Below are 20,784 nucleotides of genomic sequence, written 5' to 3'. Positions count from 1 at the left end.
TATACAGAGTAGAGGAAAAGTAAGGTCAGAAGGTACCACTAGTAATAAGGGGAACTGGAAAGGCATTTTGCAGAAGTTGTGATTTGAATTAAATCTTGAAGAAAGCCAGCAAAAGAAGCCTCAACAAGGTAAAGGGCCACCTCTTACCATGCTACTCCCCTCTTCAAAAACCTACAGTAGCTCCCTTCTGACTCTAGGTTAGGCATCTCAAGCCATCATCATCTGTTTTCAACTTACCTTTCCAGAATATTTTATTTTAATACCCTTTACATAGTCTGCATTCCAGTCAAACTGATCTACTAGCTATTACCTGAAATTAGGATTCCACTTCCTACCTCTGTGCCAACAGGCCTCCCGGCCTCCAATGTCTGGATGTACTCCTTCCTCATCTCCCATTTTGGAAATTCTTATTCTCCTTCAAGGTTCAACTCAGCTGCCACCTCCTCCCCCACAGCTGCTCATCTGTTGTTGCCCTCTCTCTTACCTCAAATTATCTTGTATTTAATACTGCACATGCTGTATTCCCCAGCAAATCAAGGGCAGGGGCTATTACATTTTTTGTTTTTGTATCCCTAGCACATAGCAGAGCGTCTTGAACCTATTAAAGGCCTTAGTGTTGGCTGGATTTACTATACACTCACTATATATAAAGGTATATTTATTCACGTGCAGAGGAAGTTTAGGTGTACGGAGGGGAAGCTGCAGAAATCATTGGTGGATGGGAACACAAATATCTTCACTGCATCTAAAATTGATCCCCCGGCCTTTAAAAAACTCTCACTTGATCTATCCATCCCCACTAGCTATCATTCCATATCTTGTCTCCCTTTTGTGGCTAAAATCCTTGAGAAAGTCATCAATAACTGATACCTCCACTTCCTTTCTCCTCACTCTCTTTTTTAACTTTCTACAGTCTTGTTTGCGACTTCATCATTTAATCAAAACTACTCTTTCCTATTAGCATGATCTGTTAATTGCCCAACCTGATGGTCTTTTTTTTCCAACTCTCATCCTTTTGGAACTTTCTGTAGCCTTTTGACACTGTCAATTACCTCTCTCTAAGTTTCCAAGAAACCTCTCTAACCTGGTTTTCCTCCTACCTGTCTGAGCACTCCTCACTCTCCTTTGCTAGATCTTATCCAGTTCATGCCCATTAAATGTGGGTATTTCTCAGAGATCTGTCCTAAGACCTCTTCTCGTCTATCTCCATACTATTTCACCTAGTGACCTCACCAGCTCCCATGGTTTCAATGATCATCTCTATGCTATTGATTCTCATATCTACTTCCCCAGCTCTAACCTGTTCCCCAGACTCTCAAACTGGATTATCTCTTTAAACTCATTACCCAAAAAGCCTCTGAACCCCTTCTGAGTTCCCTTCACCCTTCTGAACAGTAGTACTGTCCTCCCAGTTACCCAGGCTCTCAACTTCGTTATCATCCTTGCCTCTTTACTGTCTTTCACCTCTCATATTAGTTAAGTCCCATCTATTTTACTCTTATAACATCTCTCAAATATGCCTCCTCTCTTATGACATTGTCATCATTCTTGTGCAGTCCCTTCTCACCTCAAACCTGGAATATTGTGACAAGCTACTGGTTGGTCCTTCCCACAACAGTCCACTCTTCACTCAGATGTCTCTGTCTGTCTCTCACACCCACCCATCCCTACATTCAATAAATTCCATTGGCTTCCTATCACTTCCAGGATCACATATGAAATCCTCTGGTGTTCCAAGCCTTTTACAACCTAGCCCTGTCTTTCCAAATTCTTAAAACTTAAAATCCAGCGATACTGGCCTCCTTGCTGTTCCTCCCATGGATACTACAACTCCAGGCTGAGTGTTTTCAGCAGTTCTTCCCTATGCCTGGAACTCTCCCTCTTCATCTCTGCCTCCTTTCTCTGGCTTCTATCAAGTCTCAGCTAATATCCTATCTTCTCCAAGAAGCCTTTCCTGATTCACCTTAATGCCAGTGCCTTCCCTCTCGATTATTCACAGCTTATCCCATATATAGCTTGCCTGTGCACAGTTGTTTGTGTATTGTCTCCCCCCTTAATACGGTGAGCTCCTTGAAAGCATTGTCTTTTATCATTCTTTGTATCCTCAGGGCTTAGCACTGTGCCTGGCACACAGTAGGTGCTTAATAAATGTTTACTGACTGGCTCCCTTCCCCATCAAAGTTTAAATTGTTAAAGTTTAAACTACATAGCAGTGTGGAAATCAAAGCAAGTTTATGCCCTCTCCCAGTCCAGGATAAGTTGATCTCCTGAAATCTTGGCATCAAGAACAATGATCGAGGTTTGAATACTCTACACCTTTCTTATTTGCATCATCCCTTGGAGGGCTGGATGATGTACAAAACTCCTCCCAAAGTCTTCCTTTACAGAAGGCTCACAATCTTTCCAGTTACTCCTTTCTCCATCAACAGCTCTGCTTGGCTTTCATTCCATAGAACAACACTTTCCCTTCCCCTTTCTCCAATGATTCCTCCCCCACTTCTTTTCAACTTCTTTTTATGTACTGTCTTTCCTCCATTAGGTAAGCTCCTTAAGAACTGGGACCATCTCTTTTTCTTATTTGTACCCCCAATGATTAATACAGTGGTTGGCACATAGTAAACAGGTGCTTTAATAAATATTTATTGAACTGAACTGAAAGATATTTTTAGAAATCATTGGCAAACAGAACTTAAAAATCTTAGGCTTTAACTATCAATACGTTCACAAATAGTAACTACTGAATAATAGCAAAAAAAATTACAGGATATTTTCATAATGAGGGGCTATAAAACTATTTTTATACTACAGATTCACAGAAATTATACTAACAAGAGCTCTCAAAAAACTCTTACTAAGCCCACTTATCAAAGACACTATAATCATTGTATTTACTTTTTCAAGCTGAATATAACAAGTTGTGCTATTGGTTTCAAAACGCAGGTTTTAAAGCACAGAATTCAAGTGATAATTCGGTATTTGATAATATAGAAAATATAATATAGGTTTTAACAGTATTAAAGCATTTCTGGTAGAAATATATACTAAATTACTTTCGAAGAAGAATAAATACTTAGGTTCTATTTGCCAAAGGAACATATTTAGGGAATATTATAAAGGAGAAAGCATATTTTAAAAATTCTCAAGCACAAAACAATAATTGCTGCCCTTATTTTAAAGTTAACTATTCAAAAACTGATTTAAACAAAACATTAAAATGTTTCCTTTAAAATGGGTAAGTTTGAACCATTAAACTACTCTAAAAAGGCAACTTATGGAATGATATAAAAAGTTGGAATGGAATGACATCCCAAAAAAGTAAGACAAACTTATTACGGAATGTTAAAAAAACTTTAAAAAATAGTCTTATGCTTCTGAGAAATCAAAGAAATAAAGATTATCATTTATACACAGGGATTTTAGTTATTTGTGAGATATATCCATGTTCCCATACTCCTTCCTTTCCCCCCAAACACAAATAGTTAAAATATCTTTAATAGATTATTATATTAGGGAGGCTTATGCTAACTAGACCAACAGCCTTTTCTTTAGCAATATATTCCCTCAAAGTGCTGTGGGTATTCAACAGCAGCATCACAAGAATGAAACTGATGCAAGCTTAGTCAGTTTCATCTCTACTTTTGTAGGGCTTCCAGAATACATAAAGCTAATTAGGTTCAAAGCAGTTTACACACTATATACAGAGGGCATCCCCAGGGCCTACCAAGATGGAATGTGAAACCAACTAAGCATCAATTTTACTCTGTAGGCATAATCTTGGTGTGGGGGACGAAGGAGGATAATAGTAATAATAATAATAATAATAATAAATCTTAGGATAGAAGGTGGTAACCAAAAATAATCTCAGAGGGTAAAGGGGAGAAAAATAATTGCTTAATTTCAGGGTGGAGACTGTACTATGAGTTTCTTTTGGCAACCAAGCTAATTAAGTATGATAGTAAATTAGGTTGGTAGCAAAAAAAAAAAACCCCAAAACAAAACAAAACAAAGCAAAAAGCCCTTAGAAATAAAGCTACCTCCCAGAAAAATTAACCCAGCCACCAAATGTCTAAAGGAGATAAGAATAACTCTACTTTTAGTTCCTATACAAATATTAAGCTACCTAAAACACTATTACTATGCAAATAACTACTTAACCTTAGTACATAGGGATTTATTCTCCCCAACAGGTTCATCTATCTTGAAATGAGGACTCCCTCTAACAGATTCTAACTGAACAAAACAGACCAATAATGGGTAAGATAGGTAGAGAAATTGGAATAAGTTATTTAAGACTATTAACATTCATACAGATGGCACTTACATGATAATATCTCTATTAAAGAAGCTATAGTCAAACAACTCACTTTGCTGTCATCACTTTTATCAAAGGTGAAACAACGTAATACCTTTAAACACATATTAGGCTGTCAGAAAGAGAGTACAAGTTCACTTCTCAATCAAACGGCAATACATAATATCAAACACAACAGCCACTCTACCATAAACTACCAATTCATGAAAAATGTTACATTTTTAACTACTATTATCACAATTCTAACGTTAAAGTTTACGCAGCCAATTAAGATAACACCTAGAGAATATGAAATGTCATCGAAAACATCATCAAATGTTTCAGAAGACAAAAATTTACACTGGAGTCTTAGGAGAAGGTAGGAAGGGTTAAAGGACCCAACTTACACTCAAGCAATAAGTTAAATTTCAAGACAGAGTAAAGGTTATGTTCCTCCCATACCCAAAAAATCTCAGTAATAGACGTCAAGCAAGAAAAGGCATCTAACTAGTACCTTCTGGTTTTACAAAAGGGAGAATCACATCCCTCCTGAACAGCTCCCTTTTTCCCTGAGAGACTCTAAAGGGGTAGGCTGCCTTAGAGGGCCAACCAAGCAGAATTTTTACTTCAGGGCCCATTCTTTCTCCACAATTTCTCTTCAGATGTTGATGTTTTGATGTGGAATCATCACCGAAATGAAAAAAAATTTGTTATAGAAACAAAACTGAGAACCTCTAGGGAGAAGTTCCCACTGAATAGAGGGGATGGACACAAAAAAGAATTCTGAAAACACTGACAACAAATGTAAGAAGTTTGATGTCAGTCCCTTTCATATTGTAATAAAGAGGGAGGTAGAGAACAGTGAGTTGATTAATACAGAGTGGGGGAGAGAAAACAAAAAAAGGGAGTCCTAGGGTACAAAATTCAAAAGCTTTATGCAAATAACCTGTTCAAAAAGTTATTTTTTCCTGTATAAATACAAGTTGTAAAAGGAATACTGCCATTCAGTCAAAAATGCTTCACTTTATTTATGAAGATTTTTGTTTATCTGTCTTAATTTCCTATTCCCCTATAAAAAGAATGTATACCCAAAGAACCCATTAACTGAAGTTGTTACATTACCTAAGTAATGTAATCTGTTCTCTTGACATCTCCACCTCAACATGCTCACAGTAGAACTCATTTCTTTCACACTAAACTTGCCCCTTTGCCATACTCCTAGAGAAGACTCTCTCACTCTTCCAGTAGCCCAAGTGGAAATATCCTTGACTCTTCCTTCTCACAATTTTCACTCCAGGTCAAACCCTCATCACTTCACACCTAGACTACTGAAACAATCTCCTTACTGGTTTTCCTGCCTTTCCTCTCTCCAATACATCTTTTACATAGCTACCATCTAACACTGACCACCTCACACATCCCTGTTCAAGAAACTTGACTTCACATCATCAAGGAGAAAACACAAATTTACCTGTGTGGCATTTACAGCCTGTTACAACCTGGATCTACGGAACCTTTTTTCCCCCAGACTGATTTGACATCACTCCCTCTTGAGCACTTTATGATCTTGCCAAACTGGCTTATTTCTGTTGCTGTAAACAACCTCCCCTCCCCATGTCTTAGAAACTTTCCTTGTGGTCAAGGCTCAGCTCAACTGCCACTTCCTATAAGAGGCCTTTCCTGATTTTTCCCCAGATATCAGTGTTCCACCTCCCTGAAATTAGTTTGTATTTACTTGTATATAATTTGTATATACTTTGCTGTGTACATATTTCCCCTCAACAGAACATAAGCTCCCCAGGCGTAGGGACTGTTTTGTTTTGGATTTCTTATCCTCTATCACATAGTAAGGACTATTTTAATTTATGCTTATTGAAGATTAGGGATGATTTAGGAGAATGATAAAAGCAACATGTATACACTGACTAATTGTGCTAAGAAGGCATACTTGTACAGTATTTCTAAAAAAGATATACTTTGGTTATATTCTATACCTCTGAATTGCTTTCTTCTTCAAAACTCAGTATGTGAAATTACGTTTACAAATAGAATACTTAGAGTCTGTTCATCCTTTATTTCTTCTCTGTATAAAACTCTTCATTACATACATGGAACATTTTTCTTCGTTGAATCTGTTCTAATGATAATTCATAAAAGGAAGATAGGATAGCCAAGTTCTAACCGGACTCTTGTACATTTCAGTTTTCATTTTTTAATAATATTAATTTTGACAGAAAAGACATTTACTTCAGGGGAAATTACCTTCTTCAATGCTGACAACTACTGTACATTCAAAAGTTATAGTATTCAGAACATTTAAAATAAAGGGAACAAATTCCACATCATTTCCAATCCATAACAACTGAACCCCAAGGTCCAAAAACACAGAAAAACTACTTCTCCATGAGACTGATTCTACAACAGAAAAAGAAAAAAATGACGCAAATTTTTCAGGGGTTGAAAATGAACTCATTATTTAGTCATAAAAACTAGGCTTAAAATGAGACAGTCTATTAAGGTACACCTTGACAAGTTAATTGATCTGATAATAGTAAAATTAAAAAGGTTGCTGATAATAACAATGCTGCAATCAAATGTTTGGGCTACTTAATTTCATAAGAAGTCTTCATTTATTTGTATAGTCTTTTTTTCGAGCTTAATAAATCTGAAATAAGGATACAACCAAAAAGAATAATGTTAACTAACCTAGAAGCGCCTGTGCCATCAGACAAAGACCCATCCAACTTAAGGAAAAAATAGACAACTAGCCCTTCGAAATAAACCATTAAAAACAATGTCTCCTAAAAATAAATTTCCATGTCAACAGAACAAAGCTGTTTATAAATAAGAAGGAGGTGTGAGGAAGATAAGAGGAAGCCTCACCAAGTAGCAAAAGCAGGAAACCAAGCAGAATGAATGAAAACTGGGACAAATGAAACATGAAAGTATAAGCTGGAAATGAGGAATGGGTAAAAGTTTTAAAGGTGGAAAGAAGTTAGAAGACATGAACAGGAATATCAAAGGAAATTAAGTTGAAAGGAAATGGGGACCTCAGTAAAAGTGGTAACTGAAAATGGGTATAATTTTGCCAGATCATTAGGCTGGGTCATAGGATAGAGGTAGTCATATTATGGGCAACAACAGTATCAGGTTCAAGGTAGGAAAGTGTGAAAACAGAATGGCAGATTATCAAATCAGATAATGAAGAAAGCAGATCGTGTGAATTTCAAGGTAAAGCAATAGAGCATTAAATACAGACTTGAAAAGAAGCTATGAGGAAGCAAAGACAAGAAGTTATTAAAGTGAGTATAGACAAATAAAATCAACAGTCTATCCTTCTACTCAACTAATCACTGCCAAACAAGTTACATATCAGGTACTACCTTATTTTTTAACATAACAAATTATAACAAAATAATATAATTTGAGAATGTGACAATAAGACTAATTCTAATTTAAAAAGCCAAGGGAGAAAAATAAGGGAGAAGGTAGAAGTAAAACATTAAAAAAGAAGAGGACGAAGAAATAAATGTTAAGAAAGAGAGGGGGAAAATAGGTGTGACACGAGAGACAGGATTCCACTGTGGGAAATGGTCCAACATGGGGATATAGAAGGTTGGTGCCGGGGAAACTTTGTGGGTTCTCAACAACTTTACAGACAATAGACAAAGGTGTCCAAAGGCATCTGACAAAACAAGGGGGGTAGACACAACGTGTGAGAGCCAGGGCACGAGGGAAAAGGGCAGAGGAGCCATGGAAGCCAAAACCGAGGGAGGTGGGGGGCAGGTCCTAAGGCTGGCGGAGGAAGGGGAGAGTGGAGTAAGGATGTCAGGGACACGAGGGGGAGGCAGAAGGATCCTCGGGCTTCAGGGATGGTCAGCGAATGGGAGAGACACAAGCCCAGTCTTCGAGGGCTGGGAAACGCTTTGGGAGGCAGAGGGGGCGAGAGCGGAGCGCAGCCCGGGCACCCGGGGAAGGCCCCCATCCTCCTCCTCCTCCTCGTCCTCCTCACCACCCCCACCCACGTACACATGCCCTAGCAGACACAGGCCATTCGGGCCAGCGGGGGGGGGGGGGGGGGGGGGGTTGTCTCTCCCTTCTCCTTCGCAACATCCCCTACCCAACACACACGGGCGGGGGGGAGGGGGGAGAATGAGGGGAACGCCGGTCTGAGATCGCGGCGGGTCATGACCTTCTAGGGCCAAATCTGGGCTCGATTCCTCCTCCCCAACTTCTGCCGCCCCCCGCGTCCCCCCGGCCCAGGCCAAAGGGAGCTCGGTCCCCGGGGGGCCCTCGGGTGTTTACGTGTTGAAGGGCTGCGCCTGCGCGTGCGCGCGTGTAGGGGGGGGGGTCTCCCATCATCCGGGGGGGGGCCAGAGGAGGGACCATCTTCATTAGCGCCCCTTCCCCCCCATCTGCGGTCGAGATGGGGGGAGGCCGGCGCCCGCCTGCCCGGCAGCCCAGCCGGCAGTCTTCACTCACCTCCTCGGGGATGGCCGGCTCGGCAGAGGACGCCGAGCCGGCGCCAGCCTCGGGATCCATGTCCCCGTTGAAGAGAGCGGGGCCCTGCTCCGCGCCGCCGCCGCCGCCGCCGCTCAGCGCCGCCATCTTGTAACCAAGAGCAGGAGCCCGAGCGACCGCGGCTGGGCGGGGAGGAGGAGGGGCAACGGTGGGGGAGGGGAGGAGGGCAGGGGCGGGGCCTGGGGGGAGCGAGTGGCTGTGACTGTGTGAGTGTTCGCGGGCGCGCAGCCTTGAGGACGCCAGGGGGGAGCCCAGATGGGAGAGGGAAGGGAAAGCGAGAAGGAAAGGAGCCGGAGCGGGGCGGGGGAGGAGGTGAGAGCGCCGACCGTGGCGTCACCGGCGTGACGTCACTAGCGGGAGCTTCATGGCGTCACTCGGGAGCCCCTCCCTTTGCCGTCATGGGAGGCCACGGCCACGCCCACTTCGGTCCAGAGGGTCGACCTGCCCTCGGAGGCGGCCGTATCTCCGCCGGGCATCCCTTTTCAGCTGCGATGCGGCTCTGATGGACCCCTGGGGTTCCGAGGGGTCTGGAGGAGGGACAGCCCCATACACCGGGGTCCCTGGACGAATGTCCTCCCGATGTAGAAGCCTGAACGAGAACACGAGGACCACTGGCCAAAAAAAAGCCCCGACCGGCTCCTTTATTTCAAGCAGCATTGGATACAAACGAGTCCTAGTCCAACCAAGGCATTCACGTGTTATTCTGTAGTTCTTCCTAAAAGAAACTTGACCCGTTCAGCAGGTCATGGGCCTGGGTTGAGAAGACTGCCACCCCAACTTTGTTAATCGTCGGTAGGTCACCTGTCTCTCACCAGTGTTCCAGGATAGAGAGTTTTACCGATAATTGGCACTCTTTACCCCAAACTGAAAATATTTCCGTTGGAAACCTCTTATGCATTTCTTTAGTTTATTTGAGTATTGATGGGGAGAAACCGTTATAACTTAAAACTGCTACCTTCAGAATATGTTTTTAAAAAGTCACTTTAGGAAGCATTTGTTGTTAACTATGTTCAAAGCACTCTGGTAAGCCCTGGAAATAAAAAAGACAAAAATGTCGTAGTCCCTGGCCTTTAAGGAGCTTATGCAAAAGGTTTGGAAGAGAACTTAGACAAGTAAACACAGTTATAATGTGAGGAAGGAGGTAGTACTTAGAAGTAGGGTGATTCAGAAAGCTTGGATCCCCACCTGAACAAGTTTGAATTTTGGTCCAAATGTGGGAGGTGGGACATGAGATATTATTAAAAGCCAAGGTGAAGGCTACACTCCAGGTGTAGACAAACTATATACAAAGGCATGATGGAATATGGAATGCTGAATTAGAATAATATCAAGTAAGCCAGTTTGGCTGAAACTAGAGTGTGAAGAGTAAAACGTGAACAAAGCCTGAAAAGGTAAGCTAGAATCAGATTGTGAAGAGTTTTCATGGCCAAGTAGGGAAATTGATATATAATAATATTAATAGAGATAATAAGCATACCTACTATGCGTGAGATGCCTTATGGTTATTATTTAAATTGATCCTCACAACAACCCTAGGTAGTAGGTGCTGTTATTATCCCCATTTTATAGCGGAGGAAACTGATGCAAAGGGATACTAAGTAACTTGCTCAAGGTCGCATGGTCAAGCGTCTGAGCATGGATTTAAACTCACATCTTTGTGATTCTATGCACTGTGGGCTAACCTAGCTGCCCCTAATTATTCTTTAAACAATAAAAAACTGCCAAAGATTCTTTAGTGAGACTAATGTAGTCCTAAACGTTAGAAAGATTCTTTTGGCAGCTGTATAGAAAATGGATTGAAGAAGAGTAAAGGCAAGGGGTGAAAAGAACCTGAAGGAGGGTGGTGGCTGTTGGAGTGGAAAGGAGAAACTGAATGCCAAATATGTTGTTGGGGCTGTTGATTATAAAAGCCCTGGCAGTTTATTGAATATAGCATGGAGGGGATAAAGGAGAGGGAAGTGGCAGAGATCACTGAGAGGGTGGTAAGTCCAGGTGACTAGAAGAAATAGGTAAGTATGAAGAATGGGGTCAAGCTCAGAGGACGACAAGCGGTGATGAATCCTGTTCTGGGTGTAGTAATTTTGAGAGACCATACGACATCTAGGGGGATCAGATGGAGAACTGGAAGGAAGCTCAGGCCATCCAGTCCAATTTGTTTATTTTACAGATGGGGATACTTGGGTTCAGGCAGGTTAATTACTTGCTGAAGGTTACATCGAATATCAGAGACAGGATATTCAACAGGCAATTCTTGATGCAGGACCAGGACCTCAGGAGAAAGATGAGGGCTCCAAAAGTAGATTGAGGGAAAAAAAGTAAAATCTGCTGGAAAAGTAATTTAACTTTGAATTTTATAATTTGACTTCCTGGCTGAATTAAGGAAATAAATCTTTTTCAGTGCCAAAAACCCAGGAATTTGAAAGAAAGAAGGAAATGAATGAAGAAGAATGGTTGATTTTTGAGTGCAAGGACCATGTGATATATGAACCTGCCTCAGCACCTAACACCTTACACATCAGAGGTACTCTATAAGTGTTTGCTGAATATTAGTAACTTGGTCACCTATGTTACAATTATAAAATAATGACTCATATCTTATACTTTAAGGTTTATACAACACTTTCTTTTGTAAGATAGATAGTACAAGGATTATCTCCATTTCACCAATGAGAAAACCAATTCTCAGAAACAGGTTAAGTGACTTGCCTAGGGGTCATATAGCTAGTAGTTATCAATTATTTTCGTCCTTCATTGTCGAAGAAGACAGTGCCATCAGAGAAATGATGACATGACTTGCACTTGACTTTGTTTTGAGTGAGGGAGGGCTGTGCAGGTCACCAGCCTCACTTCTCCTCCAGAGTCGTCTGAATCCAGTGACCTGATATTCCTCAGGATGACTGGTAGCTATCAATAGCCATAATATGATTGAAACATGAGATCACTTTCCCATATTTATGATACAAATATCTTGACTTGGCTTTCAGTTTAACCCTCTACAATGCTGACCTACTTACTTCTCAGAGAATCATGGAGCAGGAAAGGATCTGAAAAGACCTTCTAGTACAGTTCATTCATTTTACACATAAGGAAAATGAGGCCCAGGAGGTTGTGATTTGCCCAGAGTCAAGCTGTTAGTATGTGGGCTGAACAATATAGGTACAGGTAAATGAACTCAAGACTAGAGAAATGGCCAGACCCAAAGACCAGTCTCCAGGGAAGCACCTAAGGGATTTGTATTTGGCTGAATTAACATTTTTGTTAATGACTTGGATAAAGTTATGATTATCAAATTTGCAGAGATGAAGCTTGAGAAGATAACTAACACATTAGATGACAGACAAAAAATGATAGGCTAGAATGTTTTTTTTTATCAAATGTAATAAGATAACATTTAATCAGGATAAATGCCATACTTGAAATCAGACAATCAACTTACATTTACAATTTGAAAGAGCTATAGTTAGACAGCAATTTGAAAAACATCTGGGAGTTTTAGTTGACTGCAAGCTCAATATAAAGTGTGATATAGTAGCATAAATAGGAAATAGTAGCTAATAACTAACATTTCTATAGTGCTTGCTATATGCCAGGCACAGCACTAAGTACGTTACAATTATTATTTCACTTGTCCCACTCAGCAACCCTAGGAGGTAGATGCTATTATTTATGCTCATTTTACATGTGAGGAAGCTGAGGCAAACAGAGGTTAAAGGACTGTCACACAGCTAGTGTCTGAGACCAACTTTGACCTCAGGTGTTCCTGATTCCAGGCCCAGTATCAAAAGCATGAAAAAGAGGTGATAGTCTCACTGTATACTCTGTCCTGTTTAAACCATATCTAGAATATTTTGTTCAGTTCTAGTCATCACATGTTAAGAAGTATATTGATAATTTAGAGACAAAATATTTAGAGGATGGCAGCCAAAATGGTGAAGGGTCTTGAAGTCCATGTCATATGAGACTCAAGGCTATTTTGATTAAAGAAGAGAAGATTCCTGAGAAATGATAGCTGACTTCAGATGTTTGAAGGACCACATTATGGAAGAGAGATTAAACTTGTTTTACTTGGCCGCAGAGGGCAAAATTAGAAGCAGGGCCTGAAAGCTGTAAGGAGACAAATTTGGTTTGATATAAGGAAAAACTCCTTAAAAATTGGAGCTATCTAGAAATGAGTGTATTGGCCCTGAAGATGAGGGCTTCCCTTTCAGTGGAGGTTTTCAAGGCCTGTGATGAGTCCTTTTCAAGGATATTGTAGAAGGGGGGTTCTTATTCCTATACAGGTTGTAGTAGATGGCTTCTGAAGCCCCTTCTAACTCTGAAAGCCTCTTACTCATCAGGTCTGGAGTTTCACAAAATGTATTTTCTAATAAGATGGCCTTGTGTGTGTGCATAACACACTGGGAAGCATAGCCTTCCCCTCATTGACTTCCGTTCTTCTTATAGATTTAATAGTATGATATATATGAATTTTGTAAATTTTTTAAAGTTAAGTTCATGGATAGAGTGCTGAACCTGAAATCAGGAAGACCTGAGTTCAAATATGGCCTCTGATACTTACTAGCTGTGTGACACTGAGGAAGTCACTTAGCCCTGTTTGCCTCAGTTTCCTCATCCATAAAATGAGCTGGAGAAGCAAATGTCACACCACTCCAGTATCTTTGCCAAGAAAACCTCAATTCAGGTCAGAAAGAGTAGTCTCAAAAATAACTAAACAGAAAGTATAGAAATAGTAACTACTTCAAATATAACTATGTAGCCATAGGCAAATGTTGTATATAGCCCCAGGGGACTAATAGTGAGAGAGAAAAAGATCAATTAAATAGACTGTGTTTGTATTCAAGGAAATTAGAAAATAAGTAGAGTAATATACTTAAAGAAAACGTAGAATGATTGTTAGAATAAGAGCACAAATTATTAAAATAGCAAGTCAAAGAACGATTATGTTTATGAATGAAACCAAGAGCAGTTTCAAGCCAATAGTCATAACATTTCTAGTTGACAAGAAATTAATCCATAAAATGAGATACCAAAACCAAATTATTAGTGTTAGAAATGAGAAAAGGAAAAATCATGATTTCATGAAAGGAAATTAAGAAAACTTTTAAAATTACTCCGTATAGCTTCATGCCAGTAAAAATTTTAAAATAAATGGATGAATATCTGCAAAGTATTTAAAACTCAAATTGACAAGACAAGAAATAGCCTAGATAAATCAACCTCAGAAGAGGGAATTCTGCAGAAAATGAATGAACTTCCACATAAATAGGCATTGGGACCATATTAATTAATAGGTGGATTCTTCAACTGTCAAAAAATAAATGATATTTATGCATACAAACCATTTTAAAACATAGAGAATGGCAACATTCTACCCAACTATAAAGTAAATATGAATTTGATCTCCAAACCTTGCAAAGAGAAAGCAAAACAAATCATAGGCCAATGTATTAAATAAAATAATAAGAAATAGAATCTGGCAATGCTCTCAAAATAATTCTTGATTATGGTTAATACTTCAGCATTTTTACGGATCTGTAATATCATCAGTGTGGCTACCACCTCCATCAGTACAGATAGCAGCCTTTCTATGTCTTCTCATTAAGTGTTAGGATGTAAACTCTCAGAGGGCAAGAACTGTCTTGCTTTTTGTATTTGTATCCCCCAGCACCTGGTACAGTGCCTGGCACATAGCACTCAATAAATGTGCTCTCTCTCCCTCTCTCTCTCTCTCTCTCTCTCTCTCTCTCTCTCTCTCTCCTCTCTCCTCTCTCCTCTCTCTCTCTCTCATTGTTTCAGTTTAATAATTGAATAGGCCATCTGTTTTCCTTTGCTCTCACTACATCAACAACCCACTCTTTTTTCTTCGTCTTAATGTCATTATTTCCTAGGAGATGTCTTTTATGCCATTTCTTGAATGTAAGACACCATTGATAATATGCTATAGCTATATCTACTGTCTATTTTTTCTATTTTTTGGGGTCACTTAAATTATTGATTCATTTTTCCAGTTAATTGAAATTCAGTGATTTTTCCAGAGTGGATAGTTAGGTTGATCTTTTGAAATGGATTATGTATTTTCACTGAGAAATTCTTGCAGCATTCCAGGGCTCAATGCACTTGGCACAGTATTACTTGTGGATTAGAATATTTGGAGAATCTTGTCATCTACAAGTATTCCCTCTTTTGTTCAGAATTTGCATAGAACATCCATCGCTACAGAGTTGAACACCTTGGATGGATATATATTGTCATGTTTAATTCCTCTTCTGAGGCAGAACAATTATTTCCAGGTTTACGTAGGATCATAAAATCTCTTATGATTTTGACATATGTATGAGAGATAGCTTTGAGGACAATCTTTAAAACAACACTTTGTTCTACAAATATGTCTTTAAAGTCAATAGTAAATAATGGAATTTTATGTTCTTTAAACCTCAAAGTCAGGTATGGGACTGTGTAGAAAATCATTTGAAAAAATATCTCTGTTCCCTTCTCATGTTATAATTGAGGATATCCTTGCTGTTTACAGACAATTATCAAAAAAATTGCAAAGGGCTAAGGAAGACATATGAATAGATACTTCATGATGGCTTCTCAGACCCCTTTTTGGGGTAAAGGCACTGTCTTTAACCTTTTCCATTTGGGGAGAATCTTCCCCATTTGAATTCTCTTAAAAATTGATTCTCAAGGGTCTTTAAAATTACATCATCTCCAGCATGAATTTCTCCTGTGTGGGTATGTTTAGCTCAAGCTTCTTTTCTGAATTTCATTTTCCTAATTACTACTGCCACTTTACATCTTCAATTTTTTTCATATGCTGTTTCATTGTTATCATTATCTTTAATGAGATTATTGATTGTTTCTGTGATTTATTCTTTAACCTACTCATTTTTTTGGATTAAGTGATTTAGTCTCCAACTAGTTTTTAATCTTTGTTTCAGAGGTCCTTTACTGCATATAATTTTTATTGCATTGTGGTCTGTAAAAGATAAGTTTAATATTTCTGCTTTTCTGTATTTGTCTATAATGCTTTTGTGCCCGAATACCTAGTTAATTGTGTGTATATTCCTTTTCTATTCCCATTCAGTAATCTCCCAAGGCTTATCAAATTTAATGGTTATAAAATTCTATTCAGGTACTTTATTTCTTTTTTGTTAGATTTATCTAAATCCGAGAAGAGTAAATTGAGATTCTCCACTATCATAATTTTACTGTCTTTTTCTCTCTGTAACTCATTTAACTTTTCCTTTAGGAATTCAGATGCTATACTATTTGATACATGTATATTTAGTATTGATATTAATTCATTGTATAAAGTACCTTTCAGCAAAATGTAGCTTCCCTGTTTATCTCTTTTAACTGGGTCTATTGTTGCTGTTGTGTTGTCTGAGATCACAATTGTTTCTCCTACATTTGTACTTCAGCTGAAACATAATCAGTTTTTCTGGCTTAATTTAACTTTGTGTGTATCTTTCTATTTGAAGCTTGTTTCTTGTAAACAACATATTGTTGGATTTTGCTTTCTAATCCATTCTGCTATCCTCTTCCATTTAATGAGTAACTCCATCCCATTCATATTCACAATTATGACTGTTGTGTGTTCTTCCCCATTCTCTTCTTTTATACTTGTACTTGTCTTTGTTTCCCACCCCCTTCTAAGAATTTGTTTTGCTTAAGAGTAATCTCTTTTATAACATCATCCTTATTTGCAGCTTTCCCTTATCCCCATTCCCACCTGTTTCCCTGTTGATGAAATGTATTTCTGTAACCAACTCTGTGTATGTTCTTCTCTCTTTGGACCAGCTGATATGACAACGAGGCTCAAGTCTTGACTGTTCTTCCCCCTCCACTCTTTTGTCCCTGTTTTTGTAGACTTCTGCTTGCATACCACAGTTATGTGAGATAATCTTTTCCACCCTTCCTCTTCCTTCCCCTTTCTCCCAGTGTATTCTTCTTCCCTTCCCTTTCTTCTTTAAGATAATAAAAACATAACAGAACTATTTCCTGGCCTTCTTTCTAATTGAACGTCCTCTATTAACCCTGATGGTAGGACTCTGAGGGAACATATGTATTCTCTCCCCATATTAGAACATAAATAGTTTATCTTTATTAAGACCAATATAATTCCTTGCTCATGTTTGCCTTTTTATTATCCTTTTGACTCAAATATTTGTATTTCAGATTTTCTTCTCAGTTATGATCTTTTAATCAGGAATTCTTGATAGACTTTCATTTTATTAAAGATCCATTTCTCTCTCTGTAGGATTGGATTGTACTCTGTTTGCTGGGTAAGTTATTCTTGATTGTTAGCCAATATCTTTTGCCTTCTGGAGTATCATATTCCAAGCTCTTTTCTTCTTTATGGTGGTAGCTGCTAAATCTTGTATGAACCTGACTGTGGCTCTTTGGTATTTGAATAATGAATTGAATACCGAAGTGATAGAGAGTAAATGTGATAGTTCCACTGTTGTCATCAATGAGAATAAGACACTGAATAAATGCTGGCAGATTTATTTTATGCTTATTTGTTGTATTTCTTTAGTTTCATGTACAATGTTCTCAGAATGATCTGGCTTAGTTGTATTTATAACAAACTCTTTTTAGATTTCCTTTCTTTTTTAACTCCTTTTCAGCATTTAGTGAGATATTGCTTATCCAGTTCTATTCCTCTCCATAAAATTTTCCATAAGCTTATACTCTAAATTTATGTCATTTTTATCTTGGAATGTCTTTTCAGTCAGTAAGGAGAGAAAATGCTTCCTGATAATATGGTTTCTGGACTTTTTTGCTTCTTCATTAAGTGACTTTATATCAAAAACTTTTCTAAGAAACAGTGACAGAAGCACTGTTTAAACTTTGCTATTTTCCATTTTTCAGAGTCAACAGCCTTATCAGTTTGGGGCTGCTTTAATCTCATCTTTATCTTTTTTTTCTAATTAGATACAGATTCTGACTTTTAATCTATTAACTGATGATCTTACTACATAGATGGTTGATTGTGAAATGGCTGCTACATCTGGTCTTATTCTATTCATTAAAATAGTGTGATTTTATTTTTTGTGTGGTATTTATTGTTTGTCTCAGTCTAAGCCTTCCAATTCTCTACCTGAGAAAAGTAGTTATGATACATGGGCATGAGATTCCTGAATAATATTCAAGCATTTGACTTCTTAATTCTTGATCACAAACCATATTTCCCAGTATAGTTTTTGCCATTCACCCTTGTAGAGAACTTTATGTAATGAAGTTTGTGACTAACAAGGTATATGTTGACTAAGTTCAGAGGATTTTGTCAAATAATGCATAGACTTTCTTTTTAACAAAAATTAACACATAAGCTACATTTATCTTCATGGTGATCTGTTTGTGCTCATTATAACACTGCAAGTAGAGACAATCAAGTGTCCTGTGAAATGGGATGTGCCTTATTGCCTTTGGTTGAATGATGCAACTAATTCTCGCAACTTTTTTAATTTCACCAATTCAAGGAGAATCTGTGAACCTAACATTCCTTTAATTACAGTTTTTTTTTTATCTTCCTGTTTCATTTGTAATGAGCGTTAATTTGGATATGGTTCAATTCTTCCATTGGTATATCAACTCTTACTTCTTCAGGGACTTTGGTTCCTTCCTCACACTTTTTTCACATCCCCAACTCTTGCCATCCTATTAGGGTACTTCAACATACATATTAACTGTCCCTCAAAAACCCAGGCTTCTCATTTCCTCAACCTACTCACATCACATGTCTTACTTCTCTACCCTACCACAGTCACACTCGAAGATGGCCATACTTTTGATCTTGGCATCACTCACAAATATATCACTTCTACATTCAAGAATTTTGAATTCCCCTTATCTGCCCATAATCTACTGGTCTTCCACCTCTCCTTCCGTCTTTCGTTACCAAAACCTATTCTTTATCTACACTGTGACCTCCAATCCTTTGACCTCTCACTTTTCTTTTAGATAAATATCCTATGCCCTAACCACTCTCTCCTCCTTTCTCTCTCTTGACACCTCAGTGAGCTAATTCAACTTCATATTTCCACCTTGGGTTCCGAGACCCCTTATTTCATCAGTTGTACCCTGCCAAACCTTGACCTTGGATCACTCCCACCATCTGCCTTCACTCTTACACATGTGCTGCTAAATGAAGGTGAAGAAAACCACTCAATTGATATGATTGAGTCCACTATAAATTTAGAGTAAACAACTTCAACTGGGCCCTCACTGCTGTTAGGCAATCCTTCTATACTTCTCTTATCAACTCACTCTTCCACTCTCCACTGAAGTTCTTACAAAATCTTTTCTTCTCTCCCCAAATCTTCCATAGCCTCTCCTCCTCCACTATCTCAGCTAAGATTCTTACCTCTTATTTTACAGAAAAAATGGAGAAAAAATTCACCATGAACTCCCTCTTCCTCATCTCTTATCCCTCAGGTACCTTCTGCCACTCTCTCCTCCTTCACCCTCATTTTACATGATGAAGTGGCCTTACCAAATATGTACCAAATACTCCTTACTAAGGCTAACCCCTATACTTGTTCAAGAAATCCTAATCCATCCTGTTTCTTCCAACAGATTTCCCCCTCTATCATCTCTACTTCCTCAGTTATTTTGATCTTTTCCTATCTATTGGCCCCTTCCTTACTACCTACAACCATGTTCCTACATGTATCCTACATCCTCAAAAACCCGTCACTTGATGCTTCCACCCCCGCTAGCTATTAACCTATATCTCTTCTTCCTTTTGTGTCTAAATTTCTTGAAAAGGCTTTTTATAATAGGTACCTCTACTTTTTGTCCTTTCACGTTCTCCTTAACTCCTTATAATCTGGCTTCATACCTCATCATTCCACTGCAACTGTTCTCTCCAAAGTGCCAGTTATCACTTAATTGTGGAATCCAGTGGCCTTTTCTCAGTCCTCACTCTTCTTGACATCTCTGTGGCTTTTAACACTATTAATCACACTATCTTCTTTGATACTCTCTCTCTAAGTTTTCAGGACACCACTCTCTCCTGGTTCTTCTACTTATATGACTGCTTCTTCTTCATCTCCTTTGTTGGATCCTCCAACAGATTATGCCCTCTAACAATTATGCCCTCTAACTGTAAGTATTCCACAGGGTTTTATCCTGGGCTGTCTTCTCTTCTATACTACTTCACTTATTGATCTCATCTACTCTCATGGCTTTAATGATCATCTTTATGCTGACAGCTGTCAAGTCTACTTATCCTACCTATAGCTGTCGGCTGACCTACAATCTCATATCTCTGTCTACCTTTCAGGCTTCTAAACGTACAAAACCAAATTCGTTATTTCCCTCACACACACCTTCTCCACTCCTACTATCCCTTTTGCTATAGAGGGCGATTCCATCCTCCCAGTCCCTCAGTCTTTCATCGTAGGTGTCATCCTAACTCCTCACTTTCTCTCACCCTTCATATCAAATATGTTACCAAGGCATATCAATTTCACTTCTGTAACGTCTCTCAAATATGCCCCCTTTTCTCCTTTGACAATGCTACGACTCTTGTGAAGGCCTTATCACCTCCTATTTTGATTATTGCAAGAGCCAGCTGATGAATCTGCCTGCCTCACTCTGGCGCATCCTTCACTGAACCACTAAAGTGATTTTTCTAAAATGTAGTTCTGACCATGTCACCCACCTCTCCTAATCAATAATAGTGACTTCCTATTACCTCCAGGATCAATTATAAAATCCTCTGTTTAGTGTTCAAAACCCTTCATAACCCAGTCCCCTCCTACCTTTCCAGTCTTTTTTACACCTTATCCCTGTCAATATCCCATGAGCCTTGACATCCATCTCATCACCTTTTTCTGTCTCTTTGATTGGAGGAAGGAGCCATGAACCCTCCAGTTAAGGAGGGAACTCTTCATTTCACAGATAGATGCTGTGCTTTGGGATTTCTCTGACTTTTAGTTCATCTCCTCACCCATTCCCCT

At 38.9% G+C, this 20,784-nt stretch overlaps 1 protein-coding gene and 1 long non-coding RNA gene across 11 annotated transcripts in view; one reads left to right on the top strand and one right to left on the bottom strand.

Annotated features, from left to right (window-relative positions):
* Nucleotides 1-9,126, bottom strand: part of BRAF (B-Raf proto-oncogene, serine/threonine kinase) — a 167,897-nt gene extending 158,771 nt beyond the window's left edge. For 5 of the 10 annotated variants that reach the window (XR_011976817.1, XM_072652564.1, XM_072652557.1 and 2 more), the window contains exon 1: nt 8,774-8,929. Coding sequence is in view for 9 of the 10 variants with exons in the window: in XM_072652564.1 (XP_072508665.1) it covers nt 8,774-8,899 (126 nt within the window). In the remaining variant the exon portion in view is untranslated. Of the gene's footprint in view, nt 1-8,773 lie in introns of all 10 variants that reach the window. The other 5 variants (XM_072652559.1, XM_072652561.1, XM_072652565.1 and 2 more) reach the window with 2 other exon arrangements.
* A 100-nt stretch (nt 9,127-9,226) lies between these two features.
* Nucleotides 9,227-20,784, top strand: part of LOC140533166 (uncharacterized) — a 29,076-nt gene continuing 17,518 nt past the window's right edge. The window contains exons 1-2 of the long non-coding RNA XR_011976818.1: nt 9,227-9,604; nt 11,211-11,333. This is a non-coding gene — a long non-coding RNA (uncharacterized lncRNA). The remainder of the gene's footprint in view (nt 9,605-11,210; nt 11,334-20,784) is intronic.

The sequence above is a fragment of the Notamacropus eugenii genome, chromosome 3 (genome assembly GCF_028372415.1).
Source record: "Notamacropus eugenii isolate mMacEug1 chromosome 3, mMacEug1.pri_v2, whole genome shotgun sequence".
Taxonomy (NCBI): domain Eukaryota; kingdom Metazoa; phylum Chordata; class Mammalia; order Diprotodontia; family Macropodidae; genus Notamacropus; species Notamacropus eugenii.
This window is presented reverse-complemented; position numbering and strand designations above follow the sequence as displayed.